At 64.2% G+C, this 26,742-nt stretch overlaps 14 protein-coding genes across 14 annotated transcripts; 7 read left to right on the top strand and 7 right to left on the bottom strand.

Annotated features, from left to right (window-relative positions):
- cbp3 (beta-ketoacyl-[acyl-carrier-protein] synthase II) lies at positions 1-1,026 on the bottom strand (the record flags this gene model as incomplete). Its single annotated transcript, XM_060265000.1, has 1 exon — positions 1-1,026. The coding sequence occupies one exon, from the start codon at positions 1,024-1,026 to the stop codon at positions 1-3; it is 1,026 nt and encodes a 341-aa protein (XP_060120983.1).
- Positions 1,027-1,053: 27 nt separating this feature from the next.
- On the top strand, positions 1,054-1,923 carry HIS6 (1-(5-phosphoribosyl)-5[(5-phosphoribosylamino)methylideneamino]imidazole-4-carboxamidisomerase; the record flags this gene model as incomplete). Its single annotated transcript, XM_060265001.1, has 4 exons — positions 1,054-1,604; positions 1,627-1,694; positions 1,720-1,770; positions 1,793-1,923. The coding sequence occupies 4 exons, from the start codon at positions 1,054-1,056 to the stop codon at positions 1,921-1,923; spliced, it is 801 nt and encodes a 266-aa protein (XP_060120984.1).
- A 35-nt stretch (positions 1,924-1,958) lies between these two features.
- Positions 1,959-4,719, top strand: NIC96 (nuclear pore complex subunit; the record flags this gene model as incomplete). Its single annotated transcript, XM_060265002.1, has 2 exons — positions 1,959-2,170; positions 2,193-4,719. The coding sequence occupies 2 exons, from the start codon at positions 1,959-1,961 to the stop codon at positions 4,717-4,719; spliced, it is 2,739 nt and encodes a 912-aa protein (XP_060120985.1).
- Positions 4,720-4,748: 29 nt separating this feature from the next.
- On the bottom strand, positions 4,749-6,852 carry SKY1 (non-specific serine/threonine protein kinase; the record flags this gene model as incomplete). The annotated part of the gene is made up of 2 exons (XM_060265003.1): positions 4,749-6,567; positions 6,602-6,852. The coding sequence occupies 2 exons, from the start codon at positions 6,850-6,852 to the stop codon at positions 4,749-4,751; spliced, it is 2,070 nt and encodes a 689-aa protein (XP_060120986.1).
- A 500-nt stretch (positions 6,853-7,352) lies between these two features.
- MJAP1_001038 (uncharacterized protein) lies at positions 7,353-8,130 on the top strand (the record flags this gene model as incomplete). The annotated part of the gene is made up of 5 exons (XM_060265004.1): positions 7,353-7,414; positions 7,437-7,507; positions 7,531-7,673; positions 7,698-7,879; positions 7,902-8,130. 5 exons carry the CDS (start codon positions 7,353-7,355, stop codon positions 8,128-8,130), a joined length of 687 nt encoding a protein of 228 aa, XP_060120987.1.
- Positions 8,131-8,220: 90 nt separating this feature from the next.
- Positions 8,221-8,917, top strand: MJAP1_001039 (uncharacterized protein; the record flags this gene model as incomplete). Its single annotated transcript, XM_060265005.1, has 2 exons — positions 8,221-8,706; positions 8,732-8,917. The coding sequence occupies 2 exons, from the start codon at positions 8,221-8,223 to the stop codon at positions 8,915-8,917; spliced, it is 672 nt and encodes a 223-aa protein (XP_060120988.1).
- A 41-nt stretch (positions 8,918-8,958) lies between these two features.
- Positions 8,959-9,786, bottom strand: SOL1 (6-phosphogluconolactonase; the record flags this gene model as incomplete). Its single annotated transcript, XM_060265006.1, has 2 exons — positions 8,959-9,657; positions 9,682-9,786. The coding sequence occupies 2 exons, from the start codon at positions 9,784-9,786 to the stop codon at positions 8,959-8,961; spliced, it is 804 nt and encodes a 267-aa protein (XP_060120989.1).
- Positions 9,787-9,888: 102 nt separating this feature from the next.
- Positions 9,889-12,387, top strand: MST1 (threonine--tRNA ligase; the record flags this gene model as incomplete). The annotated part of the gene is made up of 1 exon (XM_060265007.1): positions 9,889-12,387. One exon carries the CDS (start codon positions 9,889-9,891, stop codon positions 12,385-12,387), a length of 2,499 nt encoding a protein of 832 aa, XP_060120990.1.
- Positions 12,388-12,397: 10 nt separating this feature from the next.
- On the bottom strand, positions 12,398-13,425 carry MJAP1_001042 (uncharacterized protein; the record flags this gene model as incomplete). Its single annotated transcript, XM_060265008.1, has 3 exons — positions 12,398-13,185; positions 13,208-13,288; positions 13,311-13,425. 3 exons carry the CDS (start codon positions 13,423-13,425, stop codon positions 12,398-12,400), a joined length of 984 nt encoding a protein of 327 aa, XP_060120991.1.
- A 409-nt stretch (positions 13,426-13,834) lies between these two features.
- On the bottom strand, positions 13,835-16,192 carry SEC15 (Rab GTPase-binding exocyst subunit S15; the record flags this gene model as incomplete). Its single annotated transcript, XM_060265009.1, has 1 exon — positions 13,835-16,192. One exon carries the CDS (start codon positions 16,190-16,192, stop codon positions 13,835-13,837), a length of 2,358 nt encoding a protein of 785 aa, XP_060120992.1.
- A 1,839-nt stretch (positions 16,193-18,031) lies between these two features.
- Positions 18,032-18,624, bottom strand: ARF6 (ADP-ribosylation factor, Arf Arf6; the record flags this gene model as incomplete). Its single annotated transcript, XM_060265010.1, has 3 exons — positions 18,032-18,382; positions 18,405-18,508; positions 18,531-18,624. The coding sequence occupies 3 exons, from the start codon at positions 18,622-18,624 to the stop codon at positions 18,032-18,034; spliced, it is 549 nt and encodes a 182-aa protein (XP_060120993.1).
- A 61-nt stretch (positions 18,625-18,685) lies between these two features.
- On the top strand, positions 18,686-22,091 carry MJAP1_001045 (uncharacterized protein; the record flags this gene model as incomplete). The annotated part of the gene is made up of 2 exons (XM_060265011.1): positions 18,686-21,476; positions 21,499-22,091. The coding sequence occupies 2 exons, from the start codon at positions 18,686-18,688 to the stop codon at positions 22,089-22,091; spliced, it is 3,384 nt and encodes a 1,127-aa protein (XP_060120994.1).
- Positions 22,092-22,098: 7 nt separating this feature from the next.
- On the bottom strand, positions 22,099-24,990 carry MJAP1_001046 (endopeptidase La; the record flags this gene model as incomplete). The annotated part of the gene is made up of 1 exon (XM_060265012.1): positions 22,099-24,990. One exon carries the CDS (start codon positions 24,988-24,990, stop codon positions 22,099-22,101), a length of 2,892 nt encoding a protein of 963 aa, XP_060120995.1.
- Positions 24,991-25,168: 178 nt separating this feature from the next.
- Positions 25,169-26,742, top strand: MSE1 (glutamate--tRNA ligase; the record flags this gene model as incomplete). Its single annotated transcript, XM_060265013.1, has 3 exons — positions 25,169-26,429; positions 26,452-26,621; positions 26,644-26,742. The coding sequence occupies 3 exons, from the start codon at positions 25,169-25,171 to the stop codon at positions 26,740-26,742; spliced, it is 1,530 nt and encodes a 509-aa protein (XP_060120996.1).

The raw sequence follows: 26,742 nt of genomic DNA on the forward strand, positions 1-26,742 counted from the left end.
CTAAATACGCGTATAGGCCGAGACGACCGGCGACTCCTGGCCCGCCGCCGCGCCCTGCGCCGCCTCGGCGTCGGCGGGCGTCGACATGGTCGGCATGTCGGGCACCGGCACGGTGCGCAGCGCGTGCACGTCGCCGTCGAGCACCACGTCGTCCGGCAGGTGGCCGAGGCGGTAGAGCTCGCGGCGCAGCCAGCGCGTCACGCGCTCGAGGTGCTGCGGAAAGAGGATCTCGGCGCGCGCCGCGCGGTCCTCGTCGACCTCAGCGGGCTCCTCGAGCGTGCCGGTCTCTTTGTCGAATGCAAGTACCGGCGTGCCCTCTGGGCTCGGGTCCTCGCCCTTCTTGGTCTTGTCGAGGGGCGTCTTGCGCTTCACGCCGCCAATGACGCCCCAGCCGCCGCCCCAAACGTTTCGCCAGATCGCGCCCGAGAGGCGCACGTCGTCTGTCGCGAGGCCCTCGTCGTAGGCGATCATTGAGCCGCGGTGCTGCAGGTGCAAGTCCTTCATGTAGCCCTTGACCAGGCGCGAGGTCTGCACGCCAAAGCGCTCGCGCATGCGCGACTCGGTGTCGATGAAAAAGTGGTTGATGAGCTCCTGCGAGTACTCACGCGCCTCCTCCTTCTCCAGCGCACGGAAGCGGCTCAGCAGGAGAAAGATGTGCAGGTTTGTCAGCTGGAACCAGGTCTGGAACGAGGGAGGGAGCGCGCACTCTTTGTACCAAAAGTGCGCCTCGGCCTGCGCACGCTGCGCGGCGCGGTCGTACAGGTCACCAGTGACCTTGATGGCCTTGCTGCGCACAAAGTTGTAGCCAAGCAGCTTGCCGGTGCCCTTCACCAGCGCGACCGTCAGCGGCGAGTAGGCCTTTTCGGACGGCGGCGGCGTCGGCGGCGAGAGCGGCGCAAGGTTGCGGCGCAGCAGCGATGCACGGCTGCGGCGCTTCTCTGGCACGCTCGAGTTCGCACGCACGCCTAGCGCACCACGCGCCGCCGCAGCGCTCGCGCGGGGGCGCACCACGAGAAGGGACGCCATCGTTGTCGAAGCCACGTGACGCTCGCCATGACGACCGTGCCCTCGCGGAGCGTCTTTAGGCCGTGCATTGACCTGCATGGCGGCGAGGTGAAGCAGATTGTCGGCGGCACGCTACGCAATGCGGCCAAGGGCACCGGGGACGACGAGGCGGCGCTCAAGACCAACTTTGTGGCGAAGCACCCCCCGTCGTACTATGCCGATCTCTACCGCACGCACCAGCTGCAGGGCGGCCATGTGATCAAGCTTGGCCCCGGGAATGACGCCGCGGCCGAGGAGGCGCTCAAGGCGTGGCCAAATGGCCTGCACCTCGGCGGCGGCATCACGCTCGAAAATGCCGCTGCGTGGATCGAAAAAGGCGCCGAAAAGGTGATTGTCACGTCCTATCTCTTCCCCGACTGCCGCTTTGCGCTTGACCGCCTCGAGGCGCTCGAGCAGGCGGTCGGCAAGGAGCGACTCGTTGTCGACATCTCGTGCCGCCGCCGCGGCGATGAGTGGGTGGTCGCGATGAACCGCTGGCAGGACCTCACCGACATGGTCCTCTCCAAAGCGTCGCTCGACCTGGTCTCGGCGCACTGCAGGTATGTATCCAGGCTAACCAAGCGAACTACTGATCCATGCGGCAGATGTCGAGGGGCTGTGCCAAGGCATCGACGAGGAGCTCGTCCAACGTACGTCGTCGCGCAACTCATCCAGGCCTCGGCGAATGGGTGTCGATCCCTACGACCTATGCGGGCGGCGCACGCCGTACGTATCTCTACTCACACAGACCTCGAGGACCTCCAGCTGGTCGACCGCCTGTCCCGCGGACGCGTCGACCTCACCTTTGGCAGCGCCCTGGACATTTTCGGCGGCCAGGGCGTGACGCTCGCGGCGCTCTGCGCGTGGAACGGTTCATAGTCACGTGTTTAACCCGCGTCTCTTGTCTCTTGAGCATGGACGGTTTTGTGGGCCAGACGGGTGCGGCAGGCCATGCGGGCCTGTCGCTCTCCGACATTCTGCAGCAGTCGCGCAAGCTCACGAACCAGCTCGGCCGCGACTCGGACCTGCCGTCGATCCAGCTCGGAATCGACCAGATCGAAAGCCAGAGCCGGAAGCTGGCGAGCAAGAGCGTGCGCAACGGCAACCCCGCGGCGGACGCGCGCGCGTACGTACCTGTGCTAACGCAGTCATTACCTGCTTGCGAGTGGTGGCATCGATGCCGCCCAGCTCTCCAATGCGATCCAGCACACAAACATTGCGAATACCTTTGAGCCGCTCCAGCCGGTGTACGACACAGACATGGAGGGCTTTATCCAGCACGAGCACGAGCAGGTAATCCTGAGCATGATCGAAGAGAGCCGCCGGCAGACGCTCGACGACTTCCAGCACAAGCTCGGCGACGGGCTGCACCAGGACTGGCAGAACCAGAAGCGACGCATCCTCGAGGAGCTCGGCCAGCACAAGCTCGACGAGGGCGACACCGTGTCCGGCGTGCCGGGCGGCCTCTCGTTCCGCCGCTCGACGACCAGCATGCCGAGTGTGCCGCAGTCGGCCGCGGACGAGGCGTTGAACGCGTCGGTGCTGCACTCGCGCATCATTCGCTACGATACCGTGATTGCGCGCCTGAACAAGGCGCGCGTCGATCACGAGCCCATCCCGCTCATCCACGCTTTGATGGAGATCGTCGAGGGGATCGTGCAGGAGCCGGCTCGCAAGCGCGGCCTGCTCGACGCATGGACCGTGCTCAAATACATGGTCCACGAACAGGGCGCGCTGCCCAAGCCGGTGCAGGAGCGCGAGTACGCCGCGGCGTACATGGACCTCGACGCGTTCCACAGCGCGCCCGGCCTCGCCCTCCGCAAAAAGTGGGTCGGCGGCGCGCGCGCCTACCTCGAGGCGCAGTTCGCCGAGTACATGGAGCAGGTCATTGCCGCCTCTCCGTTGCAGGCGCAGCGGGGCGGCGTGCCGACCGTGCGTGCGACCGTCGCGGCATTCCTCCGCGCACAGCTGCGCACGCCGCAGAACGCGTGGGTCGCGGGCATCGCACGCGAGATGGACCAGTCGACCGACACGCCGCTCTGGGCGAACCTCTTTTACCTGATCCGCTCGGGCCACGCGAGCGACGCGCTGCGCTGTGCGCACGAAAACGAGGCGAGCCTGCAGCGCGCCGACCCCTCGTTCCTGGCCTACTTCAAGGCGTGGATCGACGCAGAGGACCGCCAGCTGCCCAAGAGCATGAGGGAGCATCTCATGGCCGAGTACGTGACGCGCTTCCGCTCGGTCGCGCTCGACGCGCAGGACCCCTACCACTACACTCTCTACCGCCTCATGGGACGCTTTGACACTGCGAAAAAGTTTCCGCAGCCGCTCGTGTCCAGCACGGAAAACTGGCTCTGGCTCCAGCTGTGCATGGTCACGGAATCCGCCGAGGGCGACGCGCAGGACCCCACGCTGCGCACGCACACGCTCCACGACCTCGCGCAGAAGCTCGAAAAGTACGGCGAGGCTCACTTTGACCCCAAGGGCACGCGCCCGCTGCACTACTTCCAGCTCCTCTTGCTCGTCGGCGAGTTTGAAAAGGCGATTGCTTTTCTGCACGCGCGCGCAGCCTACCAGGTAGACGTGGTGCACTTTGCCATCGCCCTGACCTACTACGGCCTCTTGCGCGTCCCGGCGGCGTCCGAGACGTCGCAGTTTGATTACCTCACCGTCGTCCAGCGCGCCAAGGGGCCCGTGGCGCTGATCGACTTTGCCAAGCTTATCCAGCGCTACACGCGCCTCTTTGCGCAGTCGTCGCCGCGCGACGCGATCGCCTATATTAGCCTCTTGTGCCTGAATGCCAAGTGCCCGGCGCCAGTGGGCGGCGAACAGGTGCAGCGGTGCCACGAGCTGGTGCGCAGCCTGATCCTCGAGGCTCCGTCGTCGTCCTTTGTCGAGCTGCTCGGCGACGTGCGCGCCGACGGCACGCCGGTGCCGGGTCTCATTGAGCAGCACCTCGACGCGCTGCACCTCGGCGACAAGCGCGAATTTGTGCGCAAGATTGTCGAGTCCGCCGCGAAGCAGTGCGAGCGCGAGCAGCGCACCACCGACGCGATCCTCCTCTACAACCACATCGGCGAGCACGACACGGTGATCTCGGTGCTGAACCGCGAGCTGGGCGCGACGCTCATGGAGCCGGTCAGCCTGAGCGAGTGGCAGACGAACGTCGACGCGGGCTCCGCCGCGACGCTCTCGGCCGTCTCGAGCTTGGTGACGCTCGCGCGCGGCATTCTCGCGAGCTACGAGCAGCACTACAACTATCGGGGCGCGCCGGGCCTCGTGTGCCAGACGCTCCTGGGCCTCAAAAAGGCCGTGTCACTGTACAATGACAACCAGCTGCTCCCGGCCCTGCAGACGCTCGAGGCGCTGCACCTGCTCCCGCTCGACGCCGAGGCGCGCAAGGACGTGGTATCCATCACGCGCAAGGCGGAGGAGTTCAAGACCTACGACGAAAACATCACCAAGAACTTTTCCGATATCGTCCTGATGGCCATGACGCTCCTCTACAAGCTGCACCAAGAGCTCAAGAACTCGATCACGCGCTCCAACTCGGGCGCGCTGTACGAGTACCGCAGCCAGGCGCGCGCGTTGATGATGTGGGCGGGCATGCTCCGCTTCCGCATGAGCAACGAGACGTATAGCCAGCTGACGCGTCTCGATGTCTATATCCACTAGCGTAGACACCAACCGGTTGTATGCGAGAACTACATAGGCGCATTGTCTTCCTGCGAAAGCCGCGTCGAGGTCAGCTTGTCCTGGAGCGAGAGCGTATCCGCGGTCGAGTCCTGCGTCGAGAGTTGCGCCGACTTCCACGTCAGCGAACCGACGGGCGAGTCGACGGGCGACGACGCGATCGAGCTGACAGGCTTTAGCGCGTCCTCTACATCCATGTCGCGGCGGCTCAGCATCACCGCAATGGGGTCGGGCGAGCCGCTGGTGTGCATGGCAATGTCTTGGCGCTGGCGCGCAAGCAGCGCCAGTTCGATCTCGCCTTGCGTCAAGACGCCGGCCAGCCAGGGGTGCTCGAGCGCCTCGCGCGCCGACGCACGCTCGGTGGGATTCAGCCGCAGCATCGGCAGGAGGAAGGACGACAGCTGGTTCGCCCGGTCCAGGGGCAGTAAATACTTTTCTTGAAGGACACTGATCAGGGGCCAGTAACGAAGCTTGTGAATGTGTCGAGGCTCGCCTTTCCGATTAAAGATCTCAGCACTGTACTTGCCGGAAAAGGCGAGGCTCTTTGGGAAGTCACCCAGCAACTCGATAATCTGCGCAATGTGGTCGTCATCCTTGTTGTATTTGGCACCCGCCGCGGGATCAAACAGATAGTCACCCGTAAGAAGCTCGAAGAACATCGCACTCGCGCTCCACAGATCCGCCGTCGTGCCCCACTTGGCACCAAGAATCGCCTCGGGGCAGCGGTACTGGCGCGTTTGGATATCATTGGTAAAGTGATGGTCCGTCCAGCATGCATTGCCAAGATCCGCAATCTTGACCGTGATGCGCTCCAGCGACGAGGGGTCGTACGGAGGCGGGGGCGGAAGGACCGTGGGGTCGCCCGCGGCAGGCGCAGGGCGCAGCACCGATTCGAGCACCTCGGGGCCCGACATGGACGTGCTCGCAGACGGCGGCGACTTGACAGGCGCCTCATCGGTCGCCATCGGCGTCGTCGTCGATTCCGGTGCGGTACTAGGCTCAGGCGGGCTGTCCTGGACCTGCACGCTCTGCGAATCGTCGGCCGCCTTGCGCGCCTGCTGCGAAAGGAGCGAGGGGCCCTTTTGCACAGGTAGCGCGACCTTGCTGCCGAGCGGGACCTGCACGTTGCTCTTGGGCTCCACCGGGGACATGGGGATCGACGAGGCGTTCGGCGGCAGGTTGCTGCTGACCGACGCAAGCGATTGCGATCCACCCGTGTCCGTAAGGCTCTGGCGGCTGCTGTCGAGGCGCGACATGCCGAACGCGAGTTTGTCCAACATCGGGCTCGAGCCCAGACTGCTGCTAGGGCTCGGCAGGGGGCGTGAGGAGGTGATAAAGACAGGGTCGCGCCGGGGGGTCTGCGTACCGCCGCGGCCTTGCGATGGAGGAACACCGACGAGCTTCGTAGGCACCGCCATCGGGTTGGTGCGCAATTCGGCCTCCACGACGGCCTCAACATCGTCGATGCAGATTAGCACATTCTCCGGCTTCAGATCCGTGTGAATAATGCCACACGACTGGTGCATATAGTCGAGACCCAGCAGGACCTGCTTGGCAATCTGTTGGACAATGTGCGTAGGAACGCCACGGTGCTGATACCGCTTAATGAGGCCGAGCAGGTTCTCACCGAGCACCTCAAAGACCATGCACACGTGCGAGCCGTTCGGGCCCTTGTGTCGGAAGTGGTCGAGTAGCGAAACACAGTGACGGCAGCCGGGGTGGTTGCGGTCTGCAGACACGAGACGCTGCAGCAACTTGATCTCGTCCAGCGCCGTCTCGGTATAGTGCGGGGCCGACTTAACGACCTTCATCGCCACATGGCGATTGGCGCTACCAGTTAGCCATTCGTAGTCGATAAACGTACACAAGATCCTTGGCGAGCCAAACGGTAGAGAAATGGCCCCAGCCAAGCTTTCGCACAATCACATAGCGGCCGTTGGAGAACCGATCGCCGACATTCACAGGGTGATAACCACCACGGCAATAGTCCTCAAAGTCCTCTTCGTCCTCGGTAAGGACCGAACCGGCATCCTCCGAGCCCGCCTGCATCGAGCTTCCGCTCATGCTATCAGACAAGAGGTCGCCATCCAACACGGAGCCGGTCTGTACATGCATTCCGGCTGCATTGGGGGGTTGAGTGGCGGAGCCGGACGAGGGGGCGGGGATGGTTTGAGCGCTAGCGCTCGTCGTCATGGGTATCGCAGATCCACTCGACTGAGAAGAAGCTCCAGTAGGCACACCACCGCTACTAGGGTCTGTAGGGCTGGGGGGGTGCGTCATAGCACTGGCGTGCGACACGGACGTAGATGCGCCCGGGTTGGTTGCGGGCCAAAATTGGCGCGGACCACTTCTGCGAGGTGTTAGATGTCACTGAACTAGTTGAATACGACGTACGACGATGTAGCTTCTCCGACCGTCGGAGCAAATATCATTCCCGTGCGGTGGGAGACCGCCGTATGTTAAGACAAGCCGCTCAGGCAACCGAGGCCCCACCCGCTCCACTCTGGCTGACTAATTACCGCGCGGTGCATAGATAAAGGTTGCTATCGTCTGTGCACTATCACTGGTTACGTTCGCTGGCATCGCTTACGTCACCGATCGCCGATTCTACCAACATGGCGGAGCGCGCTGTTGGGCGGGGGGCGCTGTGTGCGCGCCAAGCCTTGCTCGTCCAATCGTACGTAACGCGACTGACACAGCGCCCGGCTCTGCGACACTGGGGCATGTCCGGACGGTGTATACGCCACGCCAGACACGGACGACTTTCTGCGTAGGTTTTTCTTTCTGATGCAGGATGGAATGGTGTCGTGTTTATTCGCAAGGGCGCCTATGCACCGGGCGTGTTTCGGTTTAGCATCCAGTTTGATATAAAGGGCGAAGAGCTCACGGTGCCTACGGTGTTTTTCCCGCCTATCTTGCTGCACCCACTGGTCGAGGTAAGTTTTTCTGGTCTTATCCAGCCCGCCAATGGCCGCCTCAACATGCTCCCTTTTTTGGCGTTTGCTCAAGAGAGGGCGTGGCCGGTCGATCCGGCCGACCCTGCGTTCCTCTCGTGCTTGATGCACTTTGTTGCCGAGATCTTTGACGATAACATGCTTCAAGGCCTCCTCGGGCAATGGGTCTTGAACGAACGAATGTATACGTACGTCGCCCATCTCACCCAGTCTATTCAAGAGCGACCGGCCACTCTTTGACCGGCTTGCGTCGCAGTCTGCAAGCCTCTCTACGTCCGAGCCCAGCCTGTACGATACGCACTCTGGCAGCGGCGTGCCGGGCGACCGGGATGTGTCGCTTGCACAGCCCTATGCCACATCATCTTCGCATGGCGCCCTCCCCTTTGCACCCGTGGGTGATGAGGAAGTGACACGGACCCGCGACCAACTCTTGACGTGAGGCGCACGCGCGCACGGGCGTTGGTCGCGAGGGCAATTTTTGTAATTAGTAAAAGTAACGAGGCCGCACAGGGCCGTCTGCACCACCAAGATGGCATCGTCCGCGCCTCCCCGGCGCCCAAAGCGCAAGCGCGTGCGCAAGTCGCGCACAGCTGTGGTGAGCTCTTCAGATAGCTCTTCGGAGGACGAGAAGGCGGCTCCTGAGGTGCCACAGCGCGTGTCGCCCAAGGCACACTCCCACGCACCTTCCCAGCAAGAACAAGAAAAAAAGGGTGGCTATGCCTCGGACTCGGGCAGCGAGTTTGACCAGGAGGCTGCTGATACGGAAGAGAACGACGCAGACTTCTCTGACCTCCGCGATGCTTTGTCGCCCCCTACCCTTCGCCTGCACGCCGAAAGCAATGACGAAGAAGGCGACGTGACTCTGCCCAAGACCCGGGTAGGCGGCCGCCTTGCCAACCTCTCCGCACAATCCATCTCGCAAGAGCTGGAAGAAAAGCAGCATGCTTCGTTCCGATCTCTCTGGATGCAGGCTCTTACGGAAGAGTTTGGCAACGAGCTGGACCAGATGCGACAGGTATGTCTTTTTCCTACTCACGCAGAATGACGCTCGTCTGAGCAGTGAATCAGCAGGGGCGAGCAGTGCTACTGCACGTCTTCCGTTGCTGATCGATGCACTGTCGTTCGGCAGCGAGGTGTTCTCGGGTCCTCGTCGGCCCGAGTCGGGTGCCGAGATGGAGGACGAGCCCGTGGACGAGATGAGCATGGCGTTGCCTGCCCAGACCTAGCCACTATGTATTACTAGAGCCGATTATATATGTATCAAACCCTACAAGTTGAACTTGGCGCGAGGGAACTGCGTCGTCTTCGACGCTGCGTCGTCGGTGAAGAACAAGACATCACCAGGGGTAAACGGACGAACGCGGCTCGCAGGCAGACCCAGCTGGGGCTGATCGAGTACCTTGGACAACATCTCCTGCTTGCCTGCGCCAGCGAGAACGAACGCCACATGGTGGGCGTGGTTCAGCACAGGGTATGTAAAGGTGATGCGGCGAGCCGGCGGCTTCGGCGAGTCCTCGATCGGCGACACCCAGCGGTCCTGCTCGCCCAGCAGCTCGTGGTCAGGGAAAAGACTGCACGTGTGGCCGTCCGGACCCATGCCCAGCAGAATCAGGTCAAAGACGGGGTTGCGCACCGACTCCTTGCCCGCGAACGCCTGGACCAGCTGCTTTTCGTACTCGTCCGCCAGCTCCACCGAGTCGTTCAAGAGGCTCTCGTCGATCGTGTGGATCTGGCTACGCTGGAGTTCGGGCACCTTGGAGAAGAACTCCTTGTTGCACAGATCGTAGTTCGACTCGGGATCGTTCAGGGGAACAATGCGCTCGTCGGCAAAGAAGACCTGCCACTTCTCCCAGCGGACCGCATTGTCCGTGCGGCCCACGAGGTACTTGGCCAGGAACTTGGGCAGCGAACCACCGGAGGTGGCAATCGTGAACATGTTGCGGCGCTCGATCGCCTCGTTTTGCGCCTGGGGTCAGCACGAAAAACCTACCTTGATCACAAAGTCGGCCAAGCCCTTGCTCAGATCATCATCCGTAGGGAAAGAGTACAGCACGGGATCCGTGTGCGTGTGCTTCGGCACCTGAGTACCCACCATCTTGCGTCGTGTGGAGAGAGATGCCCACGGACCCCGCATACGTCCCGCTACTGCCACGTGGTCCAAACGATCGGCGGAATCGGGCGACGTCTTCCAGGAACCATGCCGATTCGCGCTTGGGGCGTGCGGGCGTGGGCACGCGGCGTGCCGCGGCGTGCGCCAGGTGTGCGAGCACTGACACTGTCGCATGCAGTATGGGCCGAGCCGCGAACAGTGGCGGTTCCCGGCGGCCGGACACGCGTCGCACAGATTTTGAACGACGCGTGCTCGAACGAGGCCGGCTCCTACTTTGTGGCGCGTGCTAGCAATGGTCAGCCGATCTCACTCCAGGACGAGGTCGGGGGGGAGGATGCGCCGGAATCACTCACCTTTCTTCCTTTTGATACAGACGACAAGCTTGCCCAGCGCTCGTTCTGGCTCTCGGCAGCGTACATGCTGAGCGCAGCGCTTGAGAATTTGTATGGCGAGACACTGCTCACCACGTCGCCAAGCGTGACATCGAGCGCCGGAAAAGAGGCGGACGGATCGTCAGGATTCATCTACGAAGTGTTGCGCAGCCGTGCGCCGCAGCCGGTCGCCTACGGCGACCGCCTCGCCGAGGCCGAACAGAACGTGGCCGGTGCGCTCACAGAACTCTTTTCCGCACCGGAAGCGCCGAAGCTCTCGAACGAGGAGCTCGCGGCGATTGACAAGGAAATGAAACGCCTGAGTTCGGCCGGCCACGACTTTGTGGTGGAGAGCGTGCCTTGGGACGAGGCGTGGGCGCTCTTTGAACGCAACCCGCTCAAGCTCTACTCGATGCTGCAGTACGCCCGCACAAAGGGTGAAGAGCGCCCTTCCGTGCCGATTGTGCGCCTCAGCAAGACCTCGTTTACGGATCTGGGCCCATGGCAATGTGACGAAGCGGTGCTGCTGCGCCGCACCAAGCCGATCAAGGCGTGCAAGCTTCTCGGCTGGTCCACTGCCTCGCTGCCGGCGCACTGGGCGAATGCCGCGGCCGAGGCGCAGCAGCCCCTGCTGCGCGTCCGCGGCATTGCCTTTCCGTCCGCCGCCGATCTCCAAGCGTATTCTTCGCGGATTTCCGAGTCGGAAAAGTCGGATCACCGCCTGCTGGGCCTTGCCCAAGGCCTCTTTTTCTCGCACGACTCGTCGCCCGGCAGTCCGTTTGTTATGACGCATGGAATGCGCCTTATCCGCCGTGTCGAGCGAGTGATCCGCGACCTGTACGACACGTTTGGGTACGAAGAGGTACAGACGCCGCAGCTCTACCGCAGCTCGCTCTGGAAGCAAAGCGGCCACTGGGACAAATACCGCGAGGACATGTTTAGCGCACAAGGATTTACCGAGCAGGAGGCCGCGCGCTCGTGCTGCAATGCACACGATGCGCAGTCGCACCTCTTTGGTCTCAAGCCGATGAACTGCCCAGGCCACTGTGTCATGTTTGCTCACCAGCCACGCTCGTACCGTGAGCTGCCGCTGCGCCTTGCCGAGTTTAGTCCTCTGCACCGCAACGAGGCATCCGGCGCGCTGTCGGGCCTGACGCGGGTCCGCCGCTTCCACCAGGACGACGCGCACGTCTTTTGCACGCCCGCCCAGGTCTCGGGCGAGATCAAGTCAATGCTGCGCATGCTTGCAATGGCCTACGGTGTGTTTGGCTTTGGCAACCGCTTTGAGCTGGTCCTCTCTACGCGCCCCGATAGCTTCCTGGGCGAGGTGGCGCAGTGGGACGCTGCCGAGGCGAGTCTCAAAGAGGCGCTCAATGCCAGCGGCCGCCCGTGGTCCTTGAATGAGGGCGACGGCGCGTTCTATGGCCCCAAGATTGATATCCGGCTCGTGGACGCAATGGGGCGCAAGCACCAGACCGCCACGATCCAGCTCGACTTCCAGCTTCCGGAACGGTTCCAGTTGGAGTACGCACTGCCCGACCCCAACGAGAGCACACCGGGCATGCGCCCGGGCCATGCGCGCCCGGTCATGATCCACCGTGCGATTCTCGGCAGCTTTGAGCGCTTCCTCGCGATCCTCCTCGAGCAGTGCCGGGGCTGGTGGCCGTTCTGGCTGAGCCCCCGCCAGGCGGTCGTCATCCCGACGTACAGCTCGAACGACCCTGCGGTGCACGAGGAGCTCCACGCGTACGCGCAGCATGTACGCCGCGTGCTGAGCAGCGGCACGTCGTCGGCAGACAAGAGCCCGTTCCTGTCCCCGACGATGGCGCACCATGCGCTCGAAGTCCCCTCGCGCTCGCGCTTCTTTGTCGAGCTCCCGCCGCACTTTCTCACGCCCGGCGAGACGCTCGGCAAAAAGGTGCGCCAGGCGCAGCTTGCGCGCTACAACTTCTTGCTCGTTGTCGGCCAGAACGAGATGGAGAGCAAGACCGTGAGCCTGCGCATTCGTGACGAGCGCGCCGGGCCGGCGTGGCACACGTCGCTTGGCGACACGCCCGACCGCGGCCAGGCCAAGGTGAGCGAAATGGTCCTGGGCGCGATCCGCGCCACGTTCCCCGACAAGGTTGCGGAGGGCAAGCAGGACGTGGACCTTGGCCAGTGGCGCCTCGATGAAGTGCGGCGCCTTTTCTGTGTGCTCGACGCACTGCACGTGTAATTGCACGTCGTTACCCATACCACGCCGTAGCACTCGTCGGTGCCTGCGCCTCTTCGCGTGTCGGAATCATGGGCTGTGTGACGCCATAGAGCGCACACAGCTCGCGCCACGTCGCCATGTCGAGTTCCAAGACAATTTGACGGCGCGTGAGGCCCGCGTTGCGGTCCTCTTCTGTCGGCTCGTAGGTGCTCATCAAGCGGGGATCGCCTTGGTCGTCCTCGAGAATCGCCGCTTTTCCGTCGCGGATCAGAAAGCTGATGTAGAACAAATTTTCCACCGAATTGCTAAAGCTCTCTGGGTTGAGCGCAAAGCGAAAGAGACACACGCCGTCGTCTCCGGAAGCCGCCTCGAGGCGCTTGGCAATCTCGAGCACAAGGCGCGACGTCTCGTTTTCGGACTGCGTAATGTCGTCGGCGGCCAGCTGCTGCGGCGCGACATGCTCGGCGCCCGCATCGAGACGCGACGTGCGCGTCGTCCTGCGGCTCTTTGGCACGACTTGCAGCGGTCCAAGGAGGAATTCAGGGATAGGGGCACGGCGCGAATGCTGCGCGGCGACCGACCCCAGCTTGTCCCAGTCCCAGAGCTCGGTATCGCCGGAAACAAACTCGGCTTCGCTCGCGGTCTGCCGTGTGCGGCCGCTGACGACGTGTCCTCCGATAAACTGCGCGACTCGGTGCATGTAGTCGTCCATGTCGAACGCGTCGGCGCCGACGCGCCGCGTGCGCGTCATTTCCGCGCCCATATCCGACATGCTCAGCAGGAAGCGCGAGTCGAGCAGGCTATCAGTAGGTGCCTTGACTGCGTCAGAATGTCGACGCACCTTTCGAGTACAGTTCGTCGCCCATGCGCACCATGTCGCCGACATCGGCGATGGAGCTCTCTGGGAGATGGCGGCGCGTGGCTGTGTCAGCCGTGCTACGTACTCTGTGCCGACGCCAAGAGTGCGCGGTACTCTTTCCTTAGCTCACGCTGTTCGAGCATATTGGGCCGTGGCTCGTACTCGAACGTGTCGCGCCCTTCGCCTCCCTCGCCGCTCATCGTGGAAGACGCGTCGCAACACTCGCTTACCTAATCGATCCATCACGTTCAGATCGCACGAGCCATGTCGGTGTCGCGCGGAAAGGCGCAGGCGGCGGCGCGCCGCCGGCTCTGTGAGCCGTTCCGGTCGCCAGTACGCACCGAGTCAGTCGAAAGCAAGGCCTATGCGAGCCAGCGGCGCGCGGTGCTCCAGAAAAAAGAGGCGCAAACGCTCGTCGAGCTCGGCGCCGAGGACGACTATGGCCTCGAAGGTCCGCTGCCCCGCGACACGCTCTACCTCCCCACGAAGCCGACCTATGTCGATGAAAGCAGGATCAAGACGTTTGACGAAGCACTTCCTCCTGCCCCCCCGTCCCCCCCGTGTGGAAAATGGCTTGGGTATTGTGGCAAGCTACCTGCAATGTACACTTCACCGGCGGATCAGCCGCGTGACCATCTCACGCTCCCGTAGACGCTTCAGCGCCGCGTCGGACTGCCCAGGCTGCGCCGAGTAGAACTGGACGAGTTTCTCGAGGATGTTGGCGACCTTGGTCGGCTGCGCCTGAGGAAACTTTTGGTTGCGGGCCAGCGGCGAGAGCGCGTACTCCGAGACGGACTCGGACAGAATCACGGCGAGCGTCTGCCGGATCTGTCCAAAGACGCCGTCCATACCCTCAACTTGGAGCGACTTCGCATAGTGGTACAGGTAGGTCACGTCCATTTCGACATTGATCAACGCGTTGATGTTGATCATACGCACGTCGCGGTCGAGCAGCACCGAGTTGAGGAGCCGGTTGGTAATGTGCATGAAGCACGCCGTAAAAGTCATAGCCTTGGCGTCCGGCGGCAGCAGCACGAGCGCCGACTCCATCATGGTCGAGAGCCAGTCGAGCAGATCCACCAGGTAGGCTGACGCTTGGGCCTGGCCGCTCTGACGGGGCTGTGCCGGTACCCAGTCGTACTCGAGCAGATCCAGAAATTGGTCGAGCTTGACAAAAAGTGCCGTGTCGATGCGCTTCTGCGCAATCTCGAGCGTCGTCGCAAGATGCTGCGACGCGTCCAGATCCAAGCGGCCGCCACCCTTGGGATTGCGCGAGTTGGCGAGCCACACTTCAAGCTCCGCACAGGCGAGCTGGAAGTGCTCGACGTTGACGATGATCTGCGCGATCTGGCTGAGGTTGTGCGACTGCTCGACCGTCGCGCGGATATGTATACTGATCTGCTCGACGAGCAGCTCGTCGAGCGACTGCTTGAGGATCGAGTCGATCTCGCGGTGGTACTGCGTGAAGCCGTTCGAGAAGTTGTAGTACTGCTCGACGAGGTTCCGGATGTCCATGCAGCACAGCGGATAGGTCTGCGAGAAAGGAAGAGACAGCGGAAACGGCTGGTTCTGCAGTGCCTCGACCTCGCCGGGCTTGAGCCAGCACACGCTCAGAACCTTGGCGAGCTCGTCGGCGTCGTTGACAATCATCGGCTGGTGCTGCGCCTCGCGGATCGCCTGCTGGAAATCGGTTGCAAAACGCTCGCGCAGCAGCTCGGCAAAGCGCCGGAAAAGCGTAAGGAGCAGCGCATTGAGCCGACCCACGCCAAACTCGAGCGACTCGAGCGTGCGGATAAAGGTCTGGACGGCCGACTTGGCCTCGACGTACGCTTTGGTATCTTTGCAGTCGCGCAGGCCGAGATTCACCATGTCGACCACGCGCTCGCACATGGTTTCCCACACGTCCTCGACCTCTGCGGCGGGCCGGAAACCCGGCGGAGAGGTGTGCATCACATGGTTCTCGACGACAAAGTAGCCGACGACCTCTTCGAGAAGCCCCATGAGCTCTTTTCCTCCTTTGTGGATGGTGAGGTGCTGCGAAAGGAGCAGGCTGGCCTGCGCCTTGCGGTCCTCCTGGTAGTTTGCCTGGAGCTTCTCGCGTTGGTCGAGCACCTCGTAGATATGAATACACTGGTACAGCGGCTTGAAGTCGATCTGCACGCGCTCATTGTCGAGAAAGTTGACGTCGATCTTCTCGTTCACCACCTGCTCGATGGGCGAGTTGATCGACGAGAGGCGGAGCATCGGGTCTTTTTGGCTGCGGTGGCGCCAGCGCTGTTGGCGTGCCTCCATCGTCTCGAGCGCGACGCGGCCGACGGCGCCGCTCTTTTCGCGCACGTCGTACATCCACCCCTTCATCTGCTTCGTGACTTCGAGGCGGATGCGCTCGCGGATATCGGGAATACTGTCGCGCAGCATTCGCGCAAACTCGTGGTGCATCAGCGGCTTGAGGTGGATGTTACCGAGCTCGTCGAGGCGCCGGAGTGCGGAATAGTACTTTTGCTGCGCAATGAGATCTTCGACCAGCACGCTCATCTCCAGCACGAGCATGCACTCTTGGAGCGCCTCGAGCGCCTCGTCGATGTTTTGAGTGGTCTTTTGCTTGTCGATCAGGTCGCGCTTCTTGGTGCTGAGCGCGTGGCCGCTCGACTGGATCTCTTGGTCGAGCTCGTTGATGCGGTGCTTGAGCGACACCGTGCCGCTCCGCACAATCAGCAGCTCGTCGACCGACGAAACAAACTCCTGGTGATTCTCATTGCACACCATCTCGATCTCCTCGTCTTTCTGGCGCACAAACTTGCGCAGGTGCCGAAGAAAGTCGTCCTGCTGGTGCGCCTCATCGAGACTTTTAATGATCGGGCCAAGCTGCTCGACATTCTCGGGGTTCGAGTCAATGTCACTGAGCAGCGTCAGCTGCTGCAGCTGCGCCTCGAGCGAAACGTGCGGTGCACGCGCCTTGCGGCCCATCACGACACGGACCGTTGCGGGGAACGACGAGGATCACGTGAAGCTTGTCTTATGGCAGAACGGCCCAAGCGCCGGCGAGCGGTCGAGGAGGAGTTTGTGTACTCGTACGATGACGACGAGCCGTACGAACCGTATATACCCGTGAAAGAGCGCAAACGCCTCGTGCAGGAACGGCTGCACAGGCACGCGCAAAAAGGGCCGGTCGAAGAGGCGCCAGAGGAAGCAGCGCGCCCTGTGCCGCTCCTCCACGAGGCGCAGGCGCTCCGTGCGCGCCAGCAGGCGCAAGGCGCCGAGCTTACTCCGGAGCAGAAAGAGGCAGAAGAGGAGCGGCGTATCCTCGAGGCGCACGCGTCGCGCAAAAAGCTCGCGAGCCATGCTGAGCTCGCGCGTGGCATCCAGTATACCGAGCCTGTGCGCCGCAGCTGGGCGCCGCCGCGCTTTGTCCAGGAGCGGCGCGAAGGGAAGAACGAGGCGCTGCGGCAGCAGTACCATGTGCTTGCAGAAGGCGAGCGCATCCCCCCGATTATCGCCAACTTTCGCGACATGAAGATCCCCGAGTGTGTCATTGCGCACCTGGCCAAGAAAGGCATCCAGACCCCGTCCCCGATCCAGATGCAAGGCCTGCCCACCGCGTTTTCCGGGCGCGACATGATCGGTATTGCGTTTACCGGGAGCGGCAAGACGCTCACGTTTAGCCTGCCGTTGATCCTCTTTGCCGTCGAGGCGGAGCGGCGCCTTGCATTTGACGCGAGCGACGGGCCTCTTGGGCTGATTATCTGCCCCTCGCGCGAGCTGGCACGGCAGACGTACGAGTCGATCAAGGCGCTGGCCGAGGCGCTCGAGCACGGCGGCTATGCACGCATTTCTGCGCTGCTGTGTATCGGCGGTATCAACATGGCCGAGCAGAGTCATGTGCTGCGGACTGGCTTCCACATTGTCGTCGCGACGCCCGGGCGCCTGCAGGACATGCTCGAGCAGCGCAAGTTTACGCTCGCGTCGTGCAACTACCTGTGCCTCGACGAGGCGGACCGCATGATTGACGGCAACTTTGAGGAGAATGTGCGCAACATTATGAACTACTTTGAGCGCCAGCGCCAGACGCTCCTCTTTTCTGCGACCATGCCGCGCAAGATCCTCGACTTTGCCGAACAGTCGCTCCTCCAGCCGGTCGTCGTGAACGTGGGCCGAGCTGGCGCCGCGAGTCTCGACGTGATCCAAGAGGTGGAGCATGTGCCGCACGAGACCAAGATGGCCTACCTGCTCGAGGCGCTGCAGAAGACCGCGCCGCCTGTCATCATCTTTTCCGACAACAAGACCGAGGTGGACGATATCCACGAGTACTTGCTGCTCAAAGGCGTCGAAGCCGTCGCCATCCACGGGTCCAAGACACAAGAAGAGCGCGAGTACGCCATCACCTCCTTCAAGCAAGGGCGCAAAGACGTGATGGTCGCGAGCGGCGTCGCGAGCAAAGGCCTCGACTTTAACGAAATCCAACACGTCATCAACTATACCATGCCGAAAGAAATTGAGGACTACGTGCACCAGATCGGGCGAACCGGGCGCAGCGGCAAGACGGGCATTGCGACGACCTTTGTGAACAAGAGCATCCCCGAGCCCACGCTCCTCGACCTCAAGTACTTGCTGCGCGAGGCCAAGCAGCGTATCCCCCCGTTCCTCGCCGAGATCGACGATCCCCGCGCATCGCTCAGCACGCATTCGGGCTGCGCATACTGCGGCGGACTGGGCCATTCCATTCAAGATTGTCCTAAGCTCGAAGAACACCAGCGCAGGGCCACGTCGCAGTATGCGCGCGGCGACTCGGGCGGATATTAACATAGTCTACCTAGTGGGTTCGTGGATCGCCTGGCTCAGCCATGTGAGACCCTCAAACAGCCCTTCGCCGCTCGTCGCGCACGTCGGCTGTACGAACCACGTCCGGTCCACCAGCGCGTTCAGACCGAGCTTGTCGGTGAGTTCGCTCGGCGAGATCGCACCCGCGACGTCCTGCTTGTTGGCAAAGATCAGCAGGACACAGTGGCGCATCTCGCGGTCGCTCAGGATCCGGTGCAGCTCCTGGCGCGCCTCGTCGAGCCGCGCGCGGTCGCGACTGTCCACGACAAAGACCAGGCCCTGGGTTCCGGTATAATAGTGCCGCCATAAGGGGCGGATCTTGTCTTGACCACCAACATCCTGCATCAGACAAAGCACATACCCAGATATTAAACTTGATGTTCTTGTACGACACCGTCTCGACATTGAAACCAACCGTAGGAATGGTCTTGACACTCTGCTTCAGCTTGAGCTTGTACAAAATTGCTGCGTCAGAAGAATGGCGTACTAGTCTTGCCAGAATTATCCAGTCCAAGCATCAATATCCGCAGCTCGCGGCTGCCAAACAGCTTGCCGCTCAGGCGCGAGAACAGCGCGCCCATCGTCGCAGGCAGCGAGCACGTCGCGTCGCGCCGCAACACTTGTCACGTGAGTCTCGCCACGATGGCCCCAGCGCCGGTGACGCTCCATGCGCGCTGCGCGGTCGCGAAGCTGGGCGCGGGCGAGGTGCTGTTTGTCGGCCAGACGTCTTTTGCGCCGGGACTATGGGTTGGCGTCCAGCTGGACGCACCCAACGGAAAGAACGACGGGAGCGTGCAGGGAAAGCGCTACTTTCATACCCAGGACCGATACGGCGTGTTTGTACGCCCGTCGCAGCTCGAGATGGCGCCAGACGCGGCACCGGCGAGTGCGCCGCGCACACAGCCGCGGACGGCACGCGTGGCGGATGCGCCCGAGGCGCGCGCACGTACCGTTGCGGCGGGGCGCACAGGAATCAGCGCGCCGTCGGAAAGCCCAACCGCGGCGCGCAGTGCGCGGATTGGGGCACTGCGCAAGCCGGCCGGCGCGTCGCCGAGTGTACTGCAGCGTGCACAGCGCATCGATCCGGCAAGAGACGCGCAGCAGGGCGCGACGCCGACGCGGACGGCACGGCCTACCGCCGTGACGCCGTCGCGGCTGCAGACGCCAGGGCGGCTCGCGCTAGGCACGCCACGCACGGCGCGCGGCGCGGCCGTGGGGCCAGCGCGTGCAACAGGCACGCCGGGATCGGCGGCTCGCGTAGGCGCGACGCCGGGATCGATGGCGGCCAAGGCTGCGCCTTTGAGTGGTACGCCGTCCGCTCGGGCTCCGTCGGCGACGCCGTCGGCTGCTCCGTCGGCCCCTGCGGTGCCAGAGCACCGCAGTCCTACGCGCGATGCATCCCCCCTTTCTCCGGTGCGCACCGATACCAGCCGCCTGCGCGCCGAGCTCGCTGCGCTGCAGACCCAGCTTGAGCAAGCGATCTCGCGCGCTTCTGCGGCAGATGCGCGCGCGGATGCCGCCGAGGCACGCGCGGAAAAGTCGGCGACGGACCGCAGCGCACACGACGTACTCGCTGCCGAGCTTGCCGAAGCGCGCACGGCGCTTGCCAAGCTCACGGACGAGCACGAATCTGCACAGACGCGTCTCGAAGAGCTCACCGAAGGCCTCGAGATGGCGACTCTTGACCGCGAGATGGCCGAAGAAAAGGCCGAGAACCTCGAGCACGAGCTACAAACCGCCAAGGATGCTGCAGAAGAGCTTCAGCTCGAGCTCCAGCTGCACCAGGAGCGCGCCTCGCAGGAAGCAGCCGATGCTCACGACGCACTGCCTGTCGAGCAAGCGCAGCTCGTGCAGCAGAATGCGCGCCTCAAAGAGGCGCTTGTGCGCCTGCGCGATACCACGCGCGAGAACGACAGCGTGCAAAAGAAGGAAATTGCGTCGCTGCGTGCCGAAGCCGAGGCGACGCACGAGCTACAGTCGGCCTATACCACCGCGCAGTCTGAGCTGGCAGCCGCGCGCCAGCTCGTGGACGATCTGCGTGCCCAAGCCGAGCTCGCGCAGAATGCAGAAGAGATGCTCGAGGAGCTCACCGAGCGCAATGGCGCGCTCGACGCACAGGTCGAGCAGCTCACGGCCGATATCCACGAGCTCGAGACGCTGCGTGCGGTGAGCGACGAGCTGGAAGAGACGCACCTCGACACCGAGGCGCAGCTGCAGGCCGAGCTGTCGCGTGCCGAAGACGAGGCGGCGGCGCTGCGGGCCGAGGTACAGAGCCACGCCACGCAGCTCGCCGACTGCGACGCAACCTTGCACCAGTTCCGCGAGCTGGTGCGCGAGCAGTTCCGCGAGCTCGAGGAGCTACGTGGTCGCCCGAGCCACCAAGATACCCAGCGGCGCGTGGCCGTGCTGGATTCGGCGCCCTCCAAGGCGCACCTGCGCGCAATTGCTACGTCGCTCGAGCAGCTGGTCGCTGCGCAGAGCCTGCGCCACCTCGACGTGATTAAGGTCTACCTCCCGCCCGACTTTTGGGCAGCGGACGAGCCGGCAGTCGCGACGCTGCTGGTGCTCGAGCGCATCGCGCGCCTGAGTGCTCTGACGAAGCACACGCTCGAGGCGTCTGCCGACGTCCAGGACCGCTACCTCGCGCACACGCTCGACGAGCCGCTCCTCACGGGGTGCAAGCTGCGGCACGCACTCGCGCACCTCGCGGCGCTTGCCGAGCACGTCGCCGCGGCGCTGTCTACCGCGCCGCCCGACGTATTCATCGCGCATGCCCGCCACGCCCCCGCGCTCGCGCCGGCCGAGCAGCAGCTGCGGCACACCATCGAGACGCTGCAGCACGACACGTTCGACGAGCAGGCGTGCGCGGCGATGTGCGATGCGCTCGTCCCGCAGCTCGAGAGCGTGTCGATGGGCCTGCAAGCGCATGCATCGGTCGCCGACCTCGCCGCAAAAGAGGCGGGAAGCGCGACACTCGCGTCGCACGACGTCGACACGCTCCTCGCCGGCACGGGGCTTGTACAGCAGACGCTCGCTGCGTGGGCCTCGCCGCCGCTCGACCTCGCGCCGGTACTCGAGCAGCTTTCGGGCCTGGTCGGCCTCGCGCGCCGCGCCCGTGTGCCGGCCCGCAACCTGGTACGCTGCCTCGCGGCGCTCCGCACGCAGGGCCGCGCGCTGGCGATGGAGAGCGTGCCTGCGCTCCCCGGCCTCGGGCAGCTTTCCTCGACGCTCGCCGCACGCGCATCGCGCATGGCCCAAGCGCTCGTCGCCCACGCGCACGCCGTCGAGGTGCACACGTCCCAAGACACGGCCGAAGCCTTGGAGGCCGTCCTGCCGCACGGCCTTTACGAGATGGCGCACGACGCCGAGGAGCTGGCTACGACGCTCGACACGCTCCACCAGTCCGCGGCGGACCCCGAGAATGCGATCGAGAGTACGTTACGCTACTTACGCAGTCGACGACCCCCTCCCGTGGCACGCACGCGCCGCGACGCTGCACGCCGCGATGCAAGAGAACAGCGACGCGGAGCGCCGCGCCGCCGCACTCTCTGCCACCGTCGAAGAGCTGCAGACGGCGCTGCGTACGCGCGACGACGCAGTCGATGCGGCGGCCGTCAAGGTCGAGCGCCTCAAGTTCCAGCTCGACAAGACGCGCGCGCTCGCGACGAGTGCGTCGGACCTGCGTGCGCACGTCGAGTCGCTCGAGGCGCAGCTCGCGGCCGCCGCGCAGACGCCGGTGGCCGCGCCCGACGCGGCGCCGCACGACCTCGGCGACGTGCGCCGCGCGCTGCGCACGGTACGCACCGAGAACCAGTATCTGCGTGCCGAGGCGCACCTCGCGGCGCTGGCGCGCCTGCCCCCCCTCGCGGCGGCGCCTCCTTCTGTTCTGCCGTCCGACCGGCTCGCGGCGCTGCGCAAAGAGGCCGTGGCGCTCGTCACGTCGCCGCACGTTGTCGACGTCACGCGCCCCGCGTGCCGTGCGTCGCTGCAGTATGCAGCACAGGTGCGCAAGCGCGACGGTCTTGCGCAGCGTCTGTACGAACTTTAGATACCCATTACAAACGGCTATGCCATTCGAGCTCCTGGAGCCGGCGTGCACCCTCGCGGTCGCCATAGAGTGTATTGATCTGCGCTTCGAGGCTCATGCCAAACACGGCCACGAGCGCCTCTTGGATCGTCGTGACGAACCGCACGTCGAGGTCCTCGCGCACGGCCTTGGGCAGGTCCTGCTCAAAGTCCTTGCGGTTGCGTGCGGGAAGAATGACTTTGCGGATGCCCGCGCGGTGCGCGCCGAGCACCTTTTCCTTGATACCACCGACCGGCGTGACGTGGCCGCGGAGCGTAATCTCGCCCGTCATGGCGAGGTGCGGGTCGAGCGGCACGCGCAGGTAGAGCGAGACGAGCGCACAGGTCATGGCGATGCCTGCGCTCGGGCCGTCCTTTGGCGTGGCGCCCGAGGGAATGTGTAGGTGCACGTCGTTCTTGGGAAACTCGGACGCACGCGTCTCGGTGATGCCGAGCGCAAAAGCGTGCGCTTTGACCCACGAAAAGGCGAGCTCGGCAGACTCGCGGATCACGTCGCCAAGCGAGCCGGTAAGCCGCAGCTGGCTCGTGCCAGGCGGCATAAAGGCCGACTCAATGTGCAGGATCCCACCGTTGCCCGAGCCCTGGTAGGCAAGGCCGGTCGCGACGCCCGGCACGCCTTCCGCGTCGGCGACTTCCGGCTCATACGTCTCGATGCCAAGGATGTGCTCGAGGTCGCTCAGGCGCACCACCGGGTCGTACGGCTTGCTCGACGAGACGCCGCCGAGCGAGCGGTGCTCGGCGTACTCGACGGCCTTGGCACGCACCACATCGCCGATACGGCGCTCCATCGAGCGCACGCCGGCCTCGCGTGTGTACGACGTGGCGATCTTGAGCAGGACATCGTCGCCGATCTCGACTTGGTTGGGCTGCAGACCCTGTGCCTTGATCTGCTTCGGGAGGATGTGGCGGCGGGCGATCGCTACCTTTTCGTCGTGCGTGTAGCCAGGCACAGACACGACGTCGGTGCGGTCGAGCAGGGGATCAGAAATCGTGTCGAGGGTGTTGGCCGTCGCGATAAAGAGCACGCGGCTCAGATCGATCGGCACATTGATGTAGTGGTCCTTGAACGTGTGGTTCTGCTCGGGATCCAGGACCTCTAGCAAGGCCGCGGTAGGGTCGCCGTGCACGCCGTTGCCGCTTGAGAGCTTGTCGACCTCGTCGAGGAGCATCACGCAGTCGCTCACCTTGGCACGGCGCAGCGCCGTGACGATCGAGCCGGGCAGCGCGCCGACGTACGTGCGGCGGTGGCCGCGGATCTCGGCCTCGTCACGTACGCCACCGAGCGAGAGGCGCGTAAATGGACGCTGCAACGCGGCCGCGAGCGAGCGCGCAATCGACGTCTTGCCGGTGCCGGGCGGGCCAACGAGCAGCAGGATGGGGCCTTTGTACTGCACCGAGATCGGGCCGATCTGGAGCGGCTCCTCGCCTTGGTCCTTGGCCTGCTCGGCAGCCGAGTCGGCGGCCGACTCGCGCGCCTGCACCTGCCTCAGGTCGAGCACGGCAAGGTACTCGAGGATGCGCTTCTTGATCTTGTCCAGGCCGTAGTGGTCGGCCTCGAGCACTTTGCGTGCGCGCGGAATCAGCGGCTCGTCCTGCAGGTCGCCTGCAAGCGACGTGGGAATCAGCGACTTGAGCTCCGCAGGGTCCATCTCGGCCGTCGTGCGCTCCCACGGCAGATCGACCATGGTCTCGAGGTAGTTGATCAGGATGCCACGCTCCATGCTCTGTGTCGGCATGCGCTTGAGGCGGCGCAGCTCCTGTTTACACACTTTGCGCGCCTCGGGCGAGAGGCGTGCGTCAGCGATACGCTTGGAGAGCTGCGCAACCTCGTCTTCGCCGTCATCCTCGTCGTCGCTATCCGCGTCCTCGGGCGGGCGGCGAGGGTCGTTGCCCACGGCGCGGCGCACCACCGCCGGCGGGCGCTCGTCGTTCTTGACCTGTGGGCGGCGGATCACGGTGCGCTCATCGCTCTTTTCGTTCGTGTCGCCAATGACACGCAGCGACGCAGAGATCGATGGGTTGATGCTTGCGAGCTGTGCGATAATCACCTCGAGCTGCGCACGCGCAAGCGCCGTACGCTGCTGATCGTGCAGCGCGTACGGCACATTCATCAGCAGCTCGCGCATGACACGCACGCGCTCCAGCCCACGCTCAAACATCTCGACGGTAAACTCGAGGCGCTTGGGCGGGTCGACGAGCGTGAGGTGCGTCAGGCGGTCCTCCCATACACAGGCGCCACCGAGCCAGCCAACGAGCAGGTCGGAGAGCACACCGGCGTTGATCTGGTCCTTGGTGCGCAGCAGTACCTGCACGCGCTTTTCGAGGACCGGTGGCAAGAGCGGGACGCGCGACACCATCGAGTTGACCAGCGTGCCGTCCGCAACACGGATCCTGCCGAGGGTCTCGGTGATAGTGCGCGCAATGCGGCGCATGTCGGCGGCCGCCGGCGTCTCGTGCTGGCCCGGCTTGGCGACGAGGTCCTTGGAGTGCACCTTGACGTCCGCCACCGATCCGGCAGGGACCGTGTCGGTTGACAGCACCTGGCGCACGACTTGCACGCGTGCAATTCCCGACACCATCAGACGGCACTCTTCCGACACGGGTGAGTTGACGAGGCGTAGCACGCGCGCGACACAGCCCCACTCAAAGAGGCCCTCGAGCGTATCATTGACCAGTGGCACCGTCTCGCTCGGCGACAGGCGGGGGAGGCACAGAATCATGACGGGGCGCTGCGACTGTGCCTTGCTCAGCTCGCCGTGCGACTCGTCAGAGTGCGCAGCGGCCTTGTGCTCGTCGCTATCGTGCGCCTTGCGTTCTTGAAGGGCCGTGCGCAGGAGACCCAGGCACTGGGCCTGAGGCATCGGAATCGAGAGAACAAGTCCGGGGTGTAATACCATGGGGTACGGCAACCCCAGGACAGGAAGCCGCCCGGGGATCGGCGCATTACTGGGCCACGGATCCATCGCTGTAGGAGGTGGTGGCAACGCTCGGATCGATTGCGGGGTGACGCGTTCTTCGGCCGAGCTGCCTCCACTGGTCATGCTGCCTTCGTTGCGGCGGAGCGTGCAGGCGGCCGTGCGGCCGGCGCGCGTGCGGTTTGCGCCGTCGCCGACGGGGTACTTGCACGTTGGTGGTCTGCGCACGGCACTGTTTAATTACCTGCTTGCGCGGAGCACGGGGGGCGTGTTTGTCTTGCGCATCGAAGACACCGACCAGACGCGCCTCGTGCCTGGCGCCGCCGACGCGCTGCAGCGCGCGCTCGACTGGACGGGCCTGTACTGCGATGAAGGGCCGAGTCAGGGCGGCGCGTACGGGCCGTACGTGCAGTCGGAGCGCCTCGCCATCTACCGCAGCTACGCCGAGCGCCTGGTGCGCACGGAAAAAGCCTACCGCGACTTTCGGCCGCCAGCCGCGCGCGACGTTGCGGCGCGCACGTCGGCGCTGCTGCGTGAGGCGTACCTGCCTCCAGGCGAGGACGAGGCGCAGGAGCGTATGGCCAACGGCGAGTCGCACGTCGTCCGCCTCAGAATGGACCCTTCGCGCACCTTTTCGTATACAGACGGCGTCTATGGCCCTATGTCCTTCCGCCCCGATGCAATGGGCGGCGTGAGCGACGATCCGATCATTATGAAGAGCGACGGGTGGCCCACGTACCACCTCGCGAGCGTTGTCGACGATACCGAGATGGCCATCACGCACGTCCTCCGCGGCGAGGAGTGGCTGCCGTCCATGCCCAAGCACCTCGCGCTGTACGAGGCGATCGAGGCGCCGCCGCCGACGTTTGTGCACCTGCCGCTGCTCATCAATGCGGACGGCAGCAAGCTCTCGAAGCGTTCGGGCGACGTGCGTGTCGAGGACTACGAAAAGCGCGGCTTTGAGCCAGAAGCGCTTGTGAACCTCGTCGCGCTCACCGGGTACAACCACCAAGGCGAGTCAGAGGAGTCGGACGTGATGGGCCTCGCGCAGCTCGTGCGCCAGTTTGACCTTGGGCGCATCTCGCACTCGCGCGCGACGCTGCCGACGGACAAGCTGCCGTTTCTGAACCGTCGGCACCTCGCCGCCAAGATGCAGGAGCCTGCGCGGCACGACGAGAACCTCGCGCGCCTGCGCCCCCTCTTTGCCGAGATCGGCGCAGGAGAGGCGAGTGCCGATGCACTGCTGCAGGCTGCGCTGCTGGGCTGCCAGCGCGTGGACACGATCGACGAGCTCCCCCAGAGCGTCGCTTACCTCTTTCGCGAGCCGCAGTGGGCCGACGAAGGCTGCCGGGCGTTCCGTGCGTCGGTGCCGACTGCATCGTTTGGTACGTTTCGAATCTCACACAGACGCCGTGCTGCATGGCGCCCAGGCGCTTTTTTCGGGTATCAGTGTATGGGACAAAACCACGCTGCATGCCGCGCTGCAGCGCTGGATGAAGGAGCAGGTCGCGGCCAAGCTTGGTGGCGGCCGTGCCGCCGTCCAGAAAAGCCTGCGCATTGCGCTCAGTGGCCAAAAGGTACGTTGCCGTGCTCACGCAGGCCGGCCCGCCCGTCGCGGATATCGCGCACCTGCTCGGCAAAGAGCGTACGCTTGCGCGTCTCGTGGCTGCTGCCGCATGGGACGCAGCGCACCGCTGA

The sequence above is a fragment of the Malassezia japonica genome, chromosome 1 (assembly GCF_029542785.1).
Source record: "Malassezia japonica chromosome 1, complete sequence".
Classification (NCBI taxonomy): Eukaryota; Fungi; Basidiomycota; class Malasseziomycetes; order Malasseziales; family Malasseziaceae; genus Malassezia; species Malassezia japonica.